Source organism: Poecilia reticulata, linkage group LG7 (genome assembly GCF_000633615.1).
Source record: "Poecilia reticulata strain Guanapo linkage group LG7, Guppy_female_1.0+MT, whole genome shotgun sequence".
Lineage (NCBI taxonomy): Eukaryota > Metazoa > Chordata > Actinopteri > Cyprinodontiformes > Poeciliidae > Poecilia > Poecilia reticulata.
This window is the reverse complement of record NC_024337.1, coordinates 23,436,289-23,454,290: the sequence shown is the minus strand read 5'-3', so window position 1 is coordinate 23,454,290 and position 18,002 is coordinate 23,436,289. Positions and strand designations below refer to the sequence as shown.

Here is an 18,002-nt window from a genome sequence, read left to right as displayed (position 1 = left end):
ATGAGCACAAACTGATTCATTGTGAACCTGCCTACAGCTTGATTTATCTACCTACATGTTTTAAATCACATTCAACGTATGAATTCAAATACTGAACATCAGGTTCCTTGAAAATATTTCTATCTTTAAATGAGTACAAAGCCATTGCAAGCAGGAATGGTAGGGAAAAAAAAAACCTAATGTTGTAAAAGTAGACAAATACAGCTACTTTAGTGCAGCAAGGACCAATAAAAATGTGTACCAAAAAAATCTAATGGCTGTAAGTGGAAACTGCAGAGAAGGAGTGAAGATTAAGATAAAAAGGCGTGAGACAAAGCCTCACTCACCAGGGCGCCTTTAAAAATGACAGGAGGGGGCTGCTGCCAAGACACACTGATGCCATTCCCAGTCCCTGTTCCAGTTCCAGGCCCGATCCCATTACCACTGCCTATCCCAGCCAGCTCAGGACCCACTGGGATACTCACTGGAGCGGTGGCCTGGAACATGGACAACCACCCCACGCAGACAGGACAGGAACACCAAAGAAACAAGGAGGGACAAGAAATGTGCAGGGGGGAAAAACAGATGAGAGGAGAACAGAGTAGAAACAGATTGTACAATTAGTGGGAAGGCATTCATTCCAGCTTCACTTGTGATTTTTTTTTTTTTAAGATGACTCAAAGATTATCAAAAATGCATTGAAAGATATCAGAAGACTATACACAAACTGTGCAATGTGTAGGACAAAAAGAAAACGGGTGAAGCAGTTAGATAACTAAGAAAATAAGTATTTTTATGTGTATTTTTTATTGTCAGAAACAGAAAAGGACCGGGTTCAACAAATGCAGTTTAAATAATTTAATTTGACCTCTGTTTATATATAAAGGAGTGTTGCAGTAAAATGAAAAGGAAGAAAAAGCAGAGGGATGAGGAGAAGTAGAGGAAGAAGGTATAAAAGCAAATAGCGAAATGATAACACTTTGTTTCACTTTAACATAAAAAACTTACATAACAATAACATAAAACTAAAAATGTACAATGGGAAATGTTCTGTCACTGCTAACCTCCCACATCTATGCTGGAGCAGATCATCTTTCTTGGTTTTACCTGCTGATCTCAAAATCTGAACCTAATAATTGGAACAGCTGCAGCATTGACATCATCAACTGAAACCTTTTCAACTCTTGTTGTACAGTGTGTGTGTGTGTGTGTGTGTGTGTGTGTGTGTGTGTGTGTGTGTGTGTGTGTGTGTGTGTGTGTGTGTGTGTGCGCGCGTGTGTGAATTACCTGGTAGGCATGGTCAGTGCGGATGTGGCAGAGTGTGGAAGGAGCCGACTGACTGAGCAGCGACGAGGTGTGGCTCTGTGAACCGTTCACGCCGACGTACTCAGAGCAGGACACGTCGCTCAGCGGCGGGGGGAAGATGGGCGGAGGGCCAGCCGTGGTGGGGGAGGTAGGTGTGAGGCTGGACAAGCCCTCCGTCAGGCTGTCCATGTTGACTTCAATCTCTGAGTAATAAAAATCCTCCTCTCCATCGCTGTAATCTGAGTCGCTGTTTCGCCTGCAGAGAAAAGAATGAAGACTTTCTCAAAAACTTAAATATACTGCTCAAAAAAATAAAGGGAACACTTAAGTGTTCACTTAAGTGTTTAAGTGTTCCCTTTATTTTTTTGAGGAGTGTATATTATAGAATTGTTTTTTTTTTTAAAATCCTGAACCCAAAGACCTCGGTGTTGAGAAATTATACATATAAGTTTTTGGTGCCCCTACTTCAACAAATTACTGTGTATAATAATAATAATAATAATAATAATAATAATAATAACTACATTATCTTAACAGGAGGGGGCAGCAAAATTCTACAATCCTATCAGTGTGCTTTATCTTTCAATGTGGGATTGAAAGACAAACATTTACCACTGAATGTAACCCTAAAATGTGGGCAAGAAAAGCTTCTTTCTTATAGGTTTTAGCTTAATGTTGCACAAACATTGTTACAACAGTATTACATCTCTAAGAGTCTACACGGCAACATATAAGATAGGTATGTGGAAAAAAAGAAGTCGTATAAAGATTAGGGCCAAATGATATCAGGAGATCATGTGAGGGCAACGTTAACTGTGAAAATGACAACATATGTTGCGATAGATCGCGTTTCCTCTCTCCTCTCTTTTACAGTTACACTTCCAGGACTTTCTGTGAGTGTTAGGATCTTCATGCAGGCCTCTCATCCAGGCCAGACTCCGTAAGGATAAATATTTAATTGCCATGCAACTGTGACACTTAGAATATATTAGACAATAATTTCATAACTAATGCTCCTTTGCAACATTAATATTATAAACACTGATATTGTGGAAATGATATGTTATATTGTCAAACTTAGGAACATATACTATGATGAACTTCTATATATTTCTTTTTTTTTTTTTTCAGTTGAATTTAAAACTAGCAACTATATAAAATATCCTGTAGTAAATGTTCCACTTTTATCATCTTTTGGTTAGAAAAACTTGGAATCGGTGAGTCAAGCCTTAAATACAAGCAGAAATATGCATCTTTGAGGAGAAAAGCTTGGTCTGTGTGTCTCTAGGGTAAGTATATCATTTTTAAAGGTTTGCAAAAGAATCAGTGTTTCCACAAAGTTTAAGTTGGGAATGCAACTTTCACAGTCTCTAGAGATTTTGAAAAAGCCTGAAGCACACACCAACAGACTGGTTTCAGCAGATTATTTTATGACAACTGATAGACTGAGTAACACTTAACTGTGTATAACGCAGGCTCATAGACTACATGATTTATGAAACCAACTGAAGCCAGCTGAAACACACACTTGGAGAGGGTGACAGTTTAAGAATAAACAAACACTGTTGCTGGTGGCAGTAGTGCGCCAGTTTCTTGTTTGCCATTGATAAAACTTTAAAGGAGAAGAAACGGTTAAGAAACGGGTCAACAGAGATGGATGACAATTGTTTTATTGCTGTACTCTCTCTTTAATTAGCTGTTGGAAAAACATGCTTGTAGTTGGGTCTGTTAATGCAACACAACTGCATCCAGATTTGGCTCTAAACATTCAGACACGTTTTACTGACTGTGACTGAGATCAATTTGGGTCCACTTCATAAAATGTGCATGTTTAACCCATACAAGCTGACAGACTGTTGTGCCAAATAGTTATGCTCATTGTTCTCACCCAGTGCAGACGGGTTCAGAGCAGTGCAGACAGTGCCCAGTGTAGTATGCCTTCAGGATAAACAGGCTTTTTACAGTTCGTACACTATGGGACAGGAAAATTAACCCTAATATTACCATCCTAAATGCCAGATTGCATGATAGATGGCAGCTAATGTCTCAAAAGTAATCAACGCCCTGTTTTACTAGCTAGTTTGATCATGTTCCAAAACCTAAGATCCAAACCTAAATTTAATTTCTATCCCAAAATATCCAGAAACTGTTATGGTCACTTAACCATTTTGCAGAGATATTTCCTTCTCTCAGGGTTATTGGGTTTTCAGAGTATATTTAACTGCAAATGGTTATATTTTCAGGTACAGGAAAAGATGCAGCTCACTCTTAACATCAAAAAACAAACATATGCTTCTTGCAGTTGTTTCACATGAACATGTATTAGTTTTCTTCGTCAAAGTGTTTCTTGTGGTAGAATAAATGATAGCAATGTATAGCAAAAACTCAAAACTCCAGTCAAATATAATGATCATGTTTACATTTAGTAAAACTCTGAGGACAAGTAGAAATTTACGACTATGTCACATCAAAGCTTTTTGTGTGAATCAAATTACTTAAATTATTGCCTGGTGGTGGTGCATGTATGTGTGTGGGTGTGTGTGTGGGTGTGCGGAAATGCAGTGAAAATAAAAACAGCAGTGCAAGATATATACGAATCATACGGTGAGAAGAGAAACAATGACTAAAGTTATTATCTAATGTATCAAAATATTTTTTTTATCCTGCAACTGAAACAGTTTTGCTTTTGTTGGTTTAATGAAAGTAGGAGTTGGAGGAAGACAGAAATTCTAAGCATTCCTGAGATGATTCTAAAAACTTACCCCAGGTGGACGGTGCGGATATGTCGCTGGATCCCTGAGGAGGTGCTGAGGACCTTTTCACAGTTCTTCCACAAGCACTTAAACATCACCTTCATGGAGTTCTGGAGAGATAAGAATTTTTATTTTAATAGAAGTGCTTTTAGCAACATTAAAAATAAGGCCCTGTGGCTTCTGCACATTATTGATTGGATAAGAGAAAAAGATGTAGCGTTAACTTGGATTTAAAAAAAAAAGTAAAAAAAAAGTGAAACCATCTCATAAACGAACAAACCCACTGCTTTGCAGATCTATAAGGCTTTTGGATTTGGATTTTATGCAGTTTGAGCTAATTATTTCTAATTGGAGTTTAGCTTTTATTCTTTTTTATTCTCAAAAGAGGAAAAGCAACCCTCATCACACAAATTAGATAAAGATGCATCAGTTAATCGTAAAGAGATTTCCCTGCTTTCCCTTGATTCAGCATGATTGGTGAAAAGCAGATCAAATTTGAAAACAATTTGTTTCCCCCCATTTGCATCAAAAGTGAGAACTGGCATAATTTTGAATGTCTAAATCCAATGACAAGCAGTACTATTTATTTAATTGAATAAAAATCTGATAAAGATTAAGGACATATGCTTAGGTGCATAAATGGGGATAATCTTGTTTTCCTTCACTTTCTATTGGATGTAAAACTACCATACCCATCAAAGTCCAGGTATTGGCCAATAAAAGTCTGATCGGTTCATCTCTGCTTTCAGTGTAGTAATACTATAAAAACATAAGTTGTACATCATGTGATAACTTAGAACACATAAAATAAAAGATAAATATGACAGATAAACATGAAAGATGACAGAACATAAATACTCGCACATGCTCTGAGACTGACAACACTGGAAAAGATTCGCTGATAAGTTAAACCTCCAGGATGATATCCATATTATTGAGCACACAATTCAATAACTCCCTCAGAAATGAATCATGTCCAGTTCTCTTCACATCAGATTTATCACAAAACACACAATACTCCTACTTGACTCTTAAGCAAACCTTTATGGAGAGATGGAATACATGTGGTCTGATTTTATTTCATTTTCTTATCCACATGCCAGTGCTGGCAGCAGTCCCTTAAGCAGGCAGAGACCTGCATATAGTGCTAATGAAAGATGGTGGGTGTGTATAGTGTCATTGCTCTCAAACAGCCCATGAAGAAGAAAATAAATGATGCAAAAAATAAAAAAAGGTAAAAGACCAATGGAACATGTTTTTAATGAACACTTTTGCTTTGGGTTTTTTTCCTGAAGCGCCTTCCTCTCTCTTGTTTAACAGGAACACGCTCTGTATCGAGTAGTGTTTGCTATCCTGCTGTTTATAGAAAAAAAGGAAACGGCAAAGCGAGTGTTTAATCCCACTAACAATCACAAATCACTTAATTCCTTAAGAGATTTTCCTTTTAATACAGTATTTTAACACATTTGCAGTAGGACTAGGGATTGCTGTTAATTTATCCTCTTAAGTCATTGCCAAAATCAGACATCCTACAATCAAGTGTACAGCTGCTTGCCATGCAAATGTTTTAAACCTTTAGAGCTAAACTGCTGGTTCAATAAATCCCGGAAAGAGAAGCAAAACATTTATAGTTGTGCTTGAGGACAGTTTCACTTGGTGGAATAAAAACAAGAGAACAAATGAGAAAGAGTAGCTGGAACAACAAGTGGTCTGGAATGACCAGGCTGCTGTTAATGACCTTGACCCTGTCCATCAGTGTTCTCATGGCTCAATAAGGATGGAAGCAATGGATGCCACTGCTTTCAGGGAGTTGTTTCAAATGATATTATGCATTACAAAGATGATAATAAACAGACTTAAGACAGGTCTTTAAGCTGACTCAGTTTGGACATGTGGCTGTTCCTCTACAAAATCCGCTTTAGGGTATAATCCAATCTGGGTGCAGTACTGAGAAATGCTGCACTTAGGTGTAACACTCCAAAGAGCCCGTTAAAAGTTCTGTTGTAATGAGGAACGCACCAAAACATCAGCTGTTGATCAGAATCAGATGATTTTCAGCTTGATTATCAGCCAGTTGGAGATCCAGATATCTGATTTATTCTTTCCCCCCATTCAGCGAACCCCACCATATGTGAGGTGTAACATGATGCGCACTGACAACACTTTCAGATGTGGTAGTTGTTATTGAAGTCTGTATTTATTTATCTTTTTAATTTTTGACGTTCATTTGGGCTGCAGAAGAGAAGAGTAGGAGAGAGCAATACTTTCCACAGACAACAGGAAGGCTACACGTATTACAGCAAAGTTGCATTGCTTTTGGGTGGCATGTGGTGCAGTGAAAGAGCAGCTCCCGGCAGTTTGATTTCCATCTTAAGACCTTTGCTGAATGTCTCCCTCCCACTCCTCCCCATTTTTTCTCTTTGCATGTTTCCTGTCTGACTGCTGCCGAAAGAAGCAATAAAACATATAAAACAATAGTTTTAGCTGTTTGAGCCTTGAAACCCTGTCATGTAACATGATAGATTTGGAAGTGTCTAAAAATAAACCAGTTCACCTTTCATTGCTTGCTCTGAGATAGGTAGGCTCAACTAAACAATAGCCACTAGTTGCATGGCATCATACAATATTTAATGAGTTCTCTCTTTTTCCTTTGCACTCCCCTTTGTGCTTTACATTTGATCCTACTGGGAAGTAATGACTTGGCACACTTGGTACATTTTCTGTCGGCTTTAACACACTTGTACTTGTGTACAAGTGTTGCACATAAGTAATGTGTGCAACACTTGTACTTGAGAGAAAATATTGTCACAACTGTGTCCAAAAATGTGCTTAGTTGATTTTTAACCTCTATGAGGATGAATGAGAGAAAATCTCTGACAAGTAGGTGAATTTAAATCTGTTAATCAGAGAACAATGTGCATGTTGTCCTCACCTAACATCAGCTGCTCAAAATCAAACAGATCATTGTTCAATGTTGAAAGAAGGAGAGCCACTCCCTGCATGTTTGACATTTGACACCAACTTGTTTGAATCAACATCTATGGAAAATATGAACACAGATTAAAACTGCCAATGCCCAACAGTGGAAATATCACTTCATCATAAGCTGATGAGTGTGTAATGCGTTCTGCTTTGCAGAGAGCACGGCTCAGGTAAACTGAAGAGAGGAGACAAGTGCATGTATGATTGTAGGTGCACAGTTGCATGCTATGAAAAGACACACAGATATGATTTTTCTCATTATTCATATTTTTCATCCTTTCCCAAAATAATCTACCCAAGAGTGGGTATTATTGTAGAAACAATTTGAAAGGAGCAAAATAATTAAATAAATATTTTTGCTTAACCTCTGATGATACTGTGCAGAAAACCAAACAAATTTTGACCATCTTGATATTCTATTAGGAAGCTGAAATAGTGAGGATGTCTGTCTACAAGATTACACTAGCCTACGTCTCTAACCATTTACATATAATAATTACTTTTTTGTTCGATTACCTTCATATCTTGTGGGTCATAGAGGCTACAGTGAAAGTGGCCTACAGAATGAGAAGCAGCATCTATTTTTAGTCAATATGTATGTTTGCATTTATCCCTTCAAGCGCCATCCTACCTAATATCATGACTGGTTATCAAAGTAAAGGCATAGCTTTGCAGAAACCTCAGAAATCTTTACTGTATTGCAAAGATGTATATATATAAAATCTATAATCTCTCCTACTACTCCTTGGAGAATCTCCTACACAAACTGTATATTAACCCTCTTCAGTCACTGTAAGTGTGGAGGAAATATATATTAATTTGTCTCCATGTATTTTTTAAGCTTTTCTTTAACGCATGCTTTATTCCTCCATGAAAATCTAAATCATCTTCTTCGTTCTTGCCAAAGCTTCTTTTCCCCTGATAGGCCTAGAATCAGTTGGGAAGCTTATTTATAGTGAAAACACTTCCACATTCTGGACTGTCTTAATAGAACAAAAACAAGATGAAGGGAAGTGAAAGAGTGAAGTTAATCTATTATTCACACAAGAAGAATGTGACAGGCTTGATGTCAGAAGCTGTAAACTGCACAGTGCTGACATTTCTGGAGTCTTTCTGCTGTTTTTAAAAACAAAACTGGCTTTGGGAAACAACAACAACAAAAAAAACTCCCTCACAATTCAAACCCACATTTGAACAAAATGAATCTTCATCGTGCCAGATGCTCATCAATTTTACCTTTCGCTTTCGAGGGATGGGGTCCTCAAACATAAAATGCGTGCTCTCTGAAACATCCTCGCTGGCATCATCTCCTTGGGCCGAGTGCAGGAAGCCCATGTTGGCATCTTTGGAAAGTGGTGGGGACGGTGTGGAGGGCACTGATTGGTCACTGGCATCCCAGCTCCAGTTGCCGCTCGTCGAGCTGCTGTAACTTGCAGAAAGCACCTCTTTCCATGTTTTGCTGGCTGGTTCTGGATTCACAAAACAAACAGCAGAGTTGAAGATATTTTAAAACCCCACTTATAAGTAAAAGTTTCTTTTCCCTAAATTTATCCTGGAGTAAATACAAATTTTTCATTTAGGGAAACAGATCAAAACATGTATCCAAGCTTATAAATACAGAATGGGATTGACAGATGTAGAATACAGTCTACTTCCAAGTACAACATGGAGCTGAATCACAGACCAAATGGATTAACTGCCATGAAACAAACAACAACAAAAAAAGAAACACTATGTGTTAAGACAATGTCAGACATTATACAGATAACAGATTCACATTAACAGTTTATAAAACTTCACTAAAACTGTGATCAACTATCATTCTCGTGCTTCTGTAATGTGGTGAGTTATGTAAGCAGTTCATAAAACATAGCTCCTCCTAACTTAACTGTCCTCTGAGGGGAATGAAAGCTGAATACCACAACAAAACCTTAAAGGGATAGTTCAGATTCTTTGAATAGGGGTGCTATGAGCAATTCAAGGTTAGTTTATTTACATAGAGCCATTCATACATTAAGCTATGGAAGGTGTTTAAAAAGTGACATATAGAGAATAAGAAAAAGAAACATTTTCCATGCAGGTAACTAGTCAGATTATTTTACCAAAAAGTGCTGTAAACAAAAATGTTGTTAGTACCTCTCAGCTTTGTACATCTCAGGTTTTCATGGAGTTTGGTCATGAACTGAGAAGCAGAGAAACTAAATGCTGCCTCACCTTGTATAATTGTGGTCCAACAAACACTGAGTGAACAGGTATCGAAGACCTGAGGGGTCCGCATAGTCCGAAATCAACAGGATTTTAAAATCTATCATTAGATATACAGGGAGCCAGTACCAGCAAGCTAATTTTGCAACAAACGTTATGTTTGCTAAAATTCATATTTGAGTCCAAAACATAATCGGGGTTTCTCACATGTTTGGGGGTTTAAACGCTGATCTCAACCTTCCCATTTTGGGACCAAAAACCACAGTGTCTGTCTCGTCTATATTAACCTAGGTTAAATATCAACCCATTGCCTCATTTATATTCATTTATAATATGGTCACCTTGACTCAGTGAATGTAGTGGTCATGTGGTGACATGGACATATAAAGTTGCTTGTCGCGAGCAGCATACATACAGTAGTAGATGTAGTCCTCTATTGGATCCGACTTTAGATGATGAAAAAAGTGGTCTGACAATGAACCTTTGAGGAACCACAAATTCATTTTTATTCTCCCAGATTTAAAATGATCAAACACAAATTTCCTGTCTGTTAAAAAAAATAAGAACCGGACAATACCACACATTTTTCCAGCATATCAATCATTATGCTATGAGCAACTGCATCAAAGGCAACACTGAGGTTAATCAATACCAAGACAGAAAGTTCTAGACCCATCATTGTTAAGACGCCTACTGATCAAAACTTTTACCACTGGTGTCTCGGTTCTGCAGCGTGATCAAAAGTCTGCCTACAGTGCTAAAGAAATTATTTCTCTCTTTTTATCTTGAATTTGTTCAGAAACAATTTTTTCAATTATCTGTCAGAAACTGTGGACTGGATATGGGTCTGTAATGAGTTGCTGATGGATAAATTCAAACACTAAGTAGCCATAAAATACTTGGCCAGATCTGATGTCCTTGTGTGCAGAGCAGATCTAATTATTTGTGAGAAGGATGAGAGGCAAAGACATTGTGGAGATGAAAAAGAGAGAAGAGCAGCTCTAATTTTAAATTGTTACTGCATTTTGGTATGCTATAAGCTATAAAAACATTTTATCTTAATTTATTATCATTATGGCTTTGAATAGTTACGCAACAGAGGAAGTCTAACAGGTTTTGTCTTGACATGATTTCACTTGACCAGCTTTGACTACTTTGCTTCTGGAGGTAAACTTAATCTTCTTTTAGCCAAACTGAAGTTGATCAATGAGTTATATATACTACAGATAAAACAATGACAGCTCAGGACCTCAATATATCCATTTCTTTAGATTTCTTGGCATTCTAATTTAAAATTATCCACTCTCTCTTATTGAGAAGGGGAAAAGAAACTACCGCCAATCTACGGTAAATGAAATGCTCCCAGGACTTTGACCGTCTGGCTAAGCTGGCATGATAAGGGCAACAGCAGCAGTGCTAGACATTGTGAGAGGAGCTGTGTTTATAGGGTCAAAATTTTAAAGAACATGAATGCATCAGAAGATAACAAAATATTGCTGATAACATTACAAGGTTCTATCTTCCCTTGGATAAACATTCAGCAGCTCAACTTGATTCAGGGTAGAGGAACATCAAGCGATTTGAGATGAGCACTCTCCCCAGCCTCTCAGAGCTTAGAGTTAGCACCCTTTGGCAGGTTTTAAAGTAAATGTACTTGATTTATTTAACATGGAGGATGAGTCACTGTTTGATCATGCAGCTCCTACTGAGGGAGCTGTAGCTGCAGGGTGGAAAGGAAACCTTAAGGCTTATGGTGTCACCTGTGGGCACAGAGGAAGGATAGAGCACCAAGGGGGATGTGGACAGTGAGGTCAAGACGGTGGCAGCCATCACCTCCTTATCGGCGTGACCTGAAGGATTCCTGGAAAACACACAAACAATGACAATACGTGAAAAAATAAGCACTCAGTTCATGTTTGAAGAAGTTATATAATTGTGTATTTGAAAACACAACAGCATCACTTTAAATTCTGTAAAAATGTCAAATATCTGTTGCTAAACAAAATAACAACCTTCATAGCAAAAAATAACCATGAAGTAAAAATAAATAAAGCAAACAAGAAGTAAGAGCGTTAACAGACGTTCAGTGAGCCTTGAACACTTGCATGAGAACATTACATGAGACTCTTAATGGAAAGCCTCCAGGGTGAAAGTGCCTTATAGTGTGCTTTTTACACTGCCTGTGGAACCTTGCTGGTGAAGCTAAAGAGCGATGCCTTCTCCTCCTCCTCTCCACTAAGCTCAATACTGAGAGAGCCTGCCTCATTCTAAACCTTTATGCTATTCAGTGGAACCACGACAGATGCACGTGCAACACAGCTCCAGCAGAGTGGAGGTTTTTAACATGCGGCAATTTCAGAAAAAATGTTGCAGAACAGTCACTGAAAAGCTTCCTGCAAACATTAACAAACTTATCTGCCTCACACACACTATTTCTCTCTATTGCTTGTATTTGGCGATCTCCGCCGCGGTTCCTGCCGTCCTTGAAAGAGAAATGTGGGGAAAATTGTTTAAGGCCGGTCCAAGAACTCACCCACACACTTGAGCACATTTGCACACACACACACGCACGTACACCCCCACACGCACACACACACACACACACACACACACATAACAGGATTTGTTTTATCAGGTTACGTTAGGTAGAATAGCAAGCTCTCCGAGTGAACGTAGTCAAGTGGGCACATTTTAGAACTGTATACATGTGATATAGACCAACAAAAATGGGAAGAAATCTCCAACTCTTATGTGAAGAGAAAGGAAGCCTGGCGCTTTAAAAGGCTCTTGTCCCGCCCCCTGACTTCTTCACAACTCAACCAGAGTAAACCGGTTTGAGGCATTCTCTCAGCCAAGCCCTAAGCCCTGGCTAAGCTCCACAGTGAGTTTTAATGCAAGCTCGCGCACACAACTGCACACAATCAATTAAAAAAAAACTTCTACAAACATGTCTAGAAGTGCGCTTCAAGTGATCAACCCTCCATCTACCTGCACAAACAGCACTTTGTGTAATAAAAGTTTACTTTATAAAGAGTTTTACAGAAGCACAGAAAAAAAGTTTGTAAGTGGCTGAGCTCCCACGCTGATGAGAATTTGCTGGATAGGGAGCAAACACATCCCAACGGAATGTACCAGATATCTCTCAGAAAGAAAGCACTCCACCACACTCCACACAGAAAGAAAAGTGTTAAGATATGTTAGTTTTACTCCTCTACGTTGTCAAATCGAACCCGAGTGCTCACAGTCATTGAAGAAAATTCAGAGTATAAAAGTACTGCAGAAAAGGACACCAGAACTACAGAAAAATGAGTAAATATGCAATATGTATAAACAGCACAGACAAATACATGTAGGCACACACACATGCAGTCTGGCCAAGAGATAAAGAGATAACAAGATTAGCTGTGTCCTGTTTCAGTCATTAGCCATGTTTTCAGTACTAAACAGGGCGAGCCAGGGACACGGTTATGACTTATGGAGCTTATTTCTCTGCTGCTTGTTTCCACTTCATCATCAACACAGGCGACGTGTTATCAGTTTGAACATGGAAGTAAAATGTATTCTTAAAAGTGAGAGCTAAGCCTGCTTTAGTCTGTTTTCTGGAATCTACATGTGCATATCATTTAGAGGGGATAAGGAAGCAAACGAGCTAAAAGTATAGCTAGCTTTTTGGTTGAAACCAGAGTTAATCCAAATTTTATTATTCCTCCCTCTTGTGATCGTATGCCTGCAAACATAGATACCAAGACACAACCGACACCATTACCACCCACCTTCCATCCCCAGCCTGATTTCCTGACATTGAGCACTTTCCTTCCTCTGCTTCCCAGAACAACCATGATCTCTCACAGTCACCACAGCTTTTACATCTGGTGCACATTTCTCTGTAGGGATGTGATGAGCAAAACAACACATGGACATGTTTTAGACATCTTTTTACACAAAGTCAACTGATGATTTTTTTTTCTTTTTTAATAAACAGATGACCTAATTTACTGGTGCTCCCCTACCGATTTTGATATCAGTGTTTACAGCAGATGGCTGCCACATTCTGCCATCATAAAAATCAACTCCGACAGATAACTGCTCCACCATTGCCACTTATCGCTCACTTCGATGGACGCGCGACCCTAAATGACACGGTCCCTCGTCTCATCTGTCTGTGGAATAACTATGAAATATTTAAAGCTTGTGGGAGAGCAGAACAGGAGGAGGGCACAAAAACTGCAACAAGGTCTTTAAAAATCTGTTTACATCTTCTAATAGCAGGATTTATTTTAAAGCAAGTTAAACGGGACATAGTTTTATTTAGGCTTCCTGCAATTTCTGCTTTTAGGGAAAGCAGATATTGCTTTAGACAAACATTGTCTCTGTGTCTTGTACTTATACATGCGGTTAAGAGGATGATGAGGTTAAGTTTTTTGGGGGGTTTGCCTTTTCAAATTTGGATGTTTGCAAGCACAGTTCACTCAAAGATAATATGATAAATGTTACACTCATTTGAATGAATTTACATAAATAGCCTGTGGTTACTATGTTATTTCGCTGGGTGTGGTGAAGCCATTCGTGGCAGATGTTAAATTTAACTCCATCAATGACAAGTGTTTCATGAGGTGCCAGTTACTTTAAGTGAGAAGGCTTATTCCCATTTCAGTACGTGTGTTTATGCAACACACAAATTTATACAGCCACTAGAACTTAAACCGAACTAAACTGATCACTATTGTACTTTATGTGGTAGAAACATTTGTGCATAAAAAGTACATTATTGTAAAGCAGTGGGAAAGGAATTGTGTTTTTTGAAATTGTCTTTAAAAAAAAACCTGAAAACTGTGCATTACTATTTTCTAGGATACCTTTGAGTAACGCTCAGGTCAACTAACTGCTTTACAAGTCTAACTAATGAGTGATTTAAAAATGTAATCTCTGCACAATGATGCAATTAGTGGCACTGTTTTCTCTAAGCAAAAAAAGTTCTAGGTCTAAAAATCAACCACTGTCCTCTTCTGCTCTCCTGTGAGAAAGGTTTGACTGATAGACCAGCCCACCCGGTCATCTCTACATGTTTGCAGTTAACAAAAGGCACCACCCTATTCCCAACTCATCAACTTTCTTGCTATATTTAGCAACACTTCAGACAAAAAAATTGGAATCGGCCAAAATCGGAATCAGCATTTTATGTTGGTAATTGGCGATCAGCCAGAAAACTGCAATCGGTGCATCCTTAAGGACTAATGCTAAGACGCCAACTCTGGAGGAGCTCCAGAGATTCTCAGCTCATGAAACAAATATGGGAATTTTGCCTGCATTGAAAATGCTACACAAAAACTAACTGTATATCACCCTGAGTACATAAATCTCAAGGAGAAACGAGGTGATGGCAGCACTATGTTGTGGAGGTGATTTTCTTTAAAGGGGTCAGGAAAGCTATCAGTTGAAAAATACCTTTTTTAAAAATTTTAGAGGCTACAAAATTTTAAAACCATGCAACATTTTCACTCAGTGTCATAGTTGTGTATTATGTTGTCTTAGTCCTTCACACAAAATCCTAATAAAATATATGCATGCATGCTGCAGAAAAATGTGAAAAGGTTCAAGTAGTAGGATTGCATTTGCAAGGCCCTGTACGTGTGACATTTGGCCCATTTAAGTGCATGCACAAACAGAACCATACAGTCGGTCTCTCACACACACCCACACACTCAAAACACACTTTTACCTTCCTTCCACCTTCAATTTGGATTGGCCTTAGCTGAGCCAAGAACACACCTCTCTGGCAGCAGCACAACACATGGGCTGGCTAAAGTCAACATGCCAGGTCCGGCCCATATGGAGACTTCTGCTCTGAGCCAAGACAAGAAGCAGCAACAACAAGCTCAGAGTTCAAAAAGAAGAAACCACTGTCCGATACATCCTGCATCCAAGTACTGTATCCACTGAGAAGATAAGAGCTGCAGATTAGTATGATATTACTGTGTCGCAAAACCTTTTTACAAGATTTTGTAAAGAGGTTACAAAATCTTTGTAACCTTTTTAGAAAAGGTAAAAAAAAAAAAAAAGGTCCAGTACAACAATTTGTCCAGTCGCACTAAATTTTCAAAAATGTCCAAAAATGAAATGTTGGAAACTACAAATAATAACTGCAATGCTGTCCAACAATTGCTCAGGCCCACAACAGCTTTCTCTCCCCCCCAACACACTAAATTGAAAGATCACAAAACTGGTTAACAATTTGAAATACTTGCTCTAAGTCCCATTTTAGAGAACAAAAATTGGAGATATAGAGAAGTGAACCAACATTATGGTGAGATTTTGCCATTTTTATCATGAATACAAAACCTTTTAACCATAAGCTCAACATAAATAATAAAATTTGTCACAGCGTGTTTTAATGATGAGAGGAAAACGTCCTGGAAAGTTGGATGAAGTTGTCTAAATGGAACATCTCACAGCAGATTAAATTAACTTGCAGCGCTTAGGTAACATTTATTGAGGAAAAAAATTAAATCCTGAAGCTGCAGAGTTTTCCATAGAGTGTTCTACTGTACATGCCGCAGTTTACTGAGCAGTTTTATGCTCATGAGGATTCAATTGCATTACAGTACCACTACAGATCTTATCAAGCGGGTGGTGAAGCTATTGTTACCCTATCAGACAGAAAGCAGAAGTTTTACCAGCAGCTCTATCGCTTTTAAGTTGTTTTCTCCTCTTCATTAGATCTAGATGCTGTTAAAAAACAAAGCTAATCATTATGGGGATGTTTGGACTGTCATGAACTCATATCCTGAAAGACCATATCTCTGGGCACTGTAAGCTTCCTCCAGCTGCTCCACTCAGGGCACTCTGCACATTCTTTTAACCTATACAGCTGGTATTCTGAAGGTCTTTGCTTTTCTCTTACCCGACATAGTTCATCTTACGAAGAGACAAATGAAATGAAAACAGGACATTTCATGCATTTATTTATTTTTATGGACTTGTGAAGAAATCAGCTTTTTATCTGATAGCTCATCAACCCTGAGTGAATTTAACAACTTTTTTCCTCCATCAAATAGAGTTGCAACACTCATTTGCTTGTTGCACCTTTCTGGCAAAGCCTCTGCTCTTCTTTCCATAGCAAGACTTCCAGCGGCTTCCTCTTGCAATTTTTTTTTCTTTTTATGGTGCAATAAAGTTGAAAACCACAGACAAGACTTAGATGTGTATCTTGTTTTCCAGGAAACGGCGCCGAATCACATAGGCTGCTTGCATGAGGGTTAGTGTAAAGGTCAACAGAAAAGAAGAGACAGATGGAAGGCTGGTGGGCAGCTTTATTGCTTGGAATATCTGCTGAACATGGACGGTCTAGGTCGCATTGTTGCAACAAAATGGCAACAATGATCTCCGTCTACTTATAAGCTTAGCTGTAGTTGCTTTAAATATTACTTATTCATCCCATGTGATCATGTGATCAACGCGACCCCCACCCACACCAACATCATAATGTAGTGCTTGTGTGCCTTCCAAGTGTGTGTGTGTGTGTATGTGTGTAGAAGCTTCCCAATATCCATAGCAGCTGCATGTGCCCAACGGTGACGAGGCAGCTGGTGTTTGACCTTTATAGTTAAAGTTTAAAAACACCGTCTCGCAAACTCATGACTAAAATCAGCGATCAAGCACCTCTCTGTTGGAGTCATGGTGAAATTTACATCCACTGCGCTCCCTTTTTATCTATCACGAACACAAACAAATGCAAATGCACACCAGGTCAGAGCATCGCAGATTATAAACACGGGCATGTTTCCAGTTGCACTTTTGATCTGGTGGATTTTTTTGTTTTTGTTTGTTTTTTATCATTCATAGTTTTTGCCCTCTTAAGAGTTAAAGAGGCCGACTGGAATGCTACCCCCAAAGCCACAGAATATTGTCTCTTATATGCCAGGATATGCATCCCGGTCCTTTTCCTCTCAGCTCGCACAGACTCAAACCTTTGAGGATCTTGGTTCTCTATAGCTTGTTTATAAAGACGAGACACCGCATGTTATTTCAAATCATAACAACCCACGATGATGATGTAGATAAGGACTTTAGGAAAACTTGACATGTAAAGTGGAGAAGTGGTGTCAGAAAGAGATGAGCTGTTGTCAAACTGGAATATCATAATAGGGAAATGTTGGGAGTCTACCAGGTCTGACGAGGCTGGTGTTGGTGATCGTCTGCGTGTCGCCTCATTCAAATCCACTATTTATAGAACACACACTGCTCTCAATCCTGCAACATCCTCTGTGCCCCATCATTCTGCCTGGACCCCAATAGCATTATGTAATGTCATCTGACCCCCAGGAGCCCCGGTCGCTGGCTAGCTGCAGGAGATCATAATGATTGACAGTAAAACAGTCTGCCAGTGACTCAACACAAGAACCCAGGTCTACATCAGCGATGCTTTGCATTTCTACACAACCTTAGCTAGAAAATATTGGAAAAATATAACAAATAGAAATTCATGTCTAAAAATGCATAAGAATTTCACTGTTTGTCTTTCCTACTTTTACAACTCGTCCATTTCGTTGCAGTCCACGCACATGTCAGGCCTTACGTAAGCCCACGGGCGGTGAACCCCCAGAGAGGGAAGGGCTGTTGGGCAGGAGCTGTGTCTCTTTAATGTGGCTTCTCACTGTGGAGGCTATTCAGTCTCAGCACAAAAAGGCCTCTCTTTCTCTCTCTTGATCCTAGAATGCAATCTGTATCCTTCAGGACATGAACACAAACAGCTTTGTTTTGGGAAAAAAAATAAAAAAT

The 18,002-nt window shown here is 38.8% G+C and overlaps 1 protein-coding gene across 3 annotated transcripts in view; it reads right to left on the bottom strand.

Annotated features, from left to right (window-relative positions):
* The window catches only part of slc2a4rg (SLC2A4 regulator), a 43,998-nt gene that overhangs the window by 9,423 nt on the left and 16,573 nt on the right, over positions 1 to 18,002 (bottom strand). The window contains exons 3-8 of one of the 3 annotated variants that reach the window (XM_008413920.2): positions 12,998 to 13,108; positions 10,985 to 11,085; positions 8,256 to 8,488; positions 4,047 to 4,147; positions 1,267 to 1,540; positions 327 to 476 (exon numbers count right to left, since the gene is read on the bottom strand). In XM_008413920.2, coding sequence (XP_008412142.1) covers positions 327 to 476; positions 1,267 to 1,540; positions 4,047 to 4,147; positions 8,256 to 8,488; positions 10,985 to 11,085; positions 12,998 to 13,108 — 970 coding nt within the window. The remainder of the gene's footprint in view (positions 1 to 326; positions 477 to 1,266; positions 1,541 to 4,046; positions 4,148 to 8,255; positions 8,489 to 10,984; positions 11,086 to 12,997; positions 13,109 to 18,002) is intronic. The other 2 variants (XM_008413922.2, XM_008413921.2) reach the window with 2 other exon arrangements.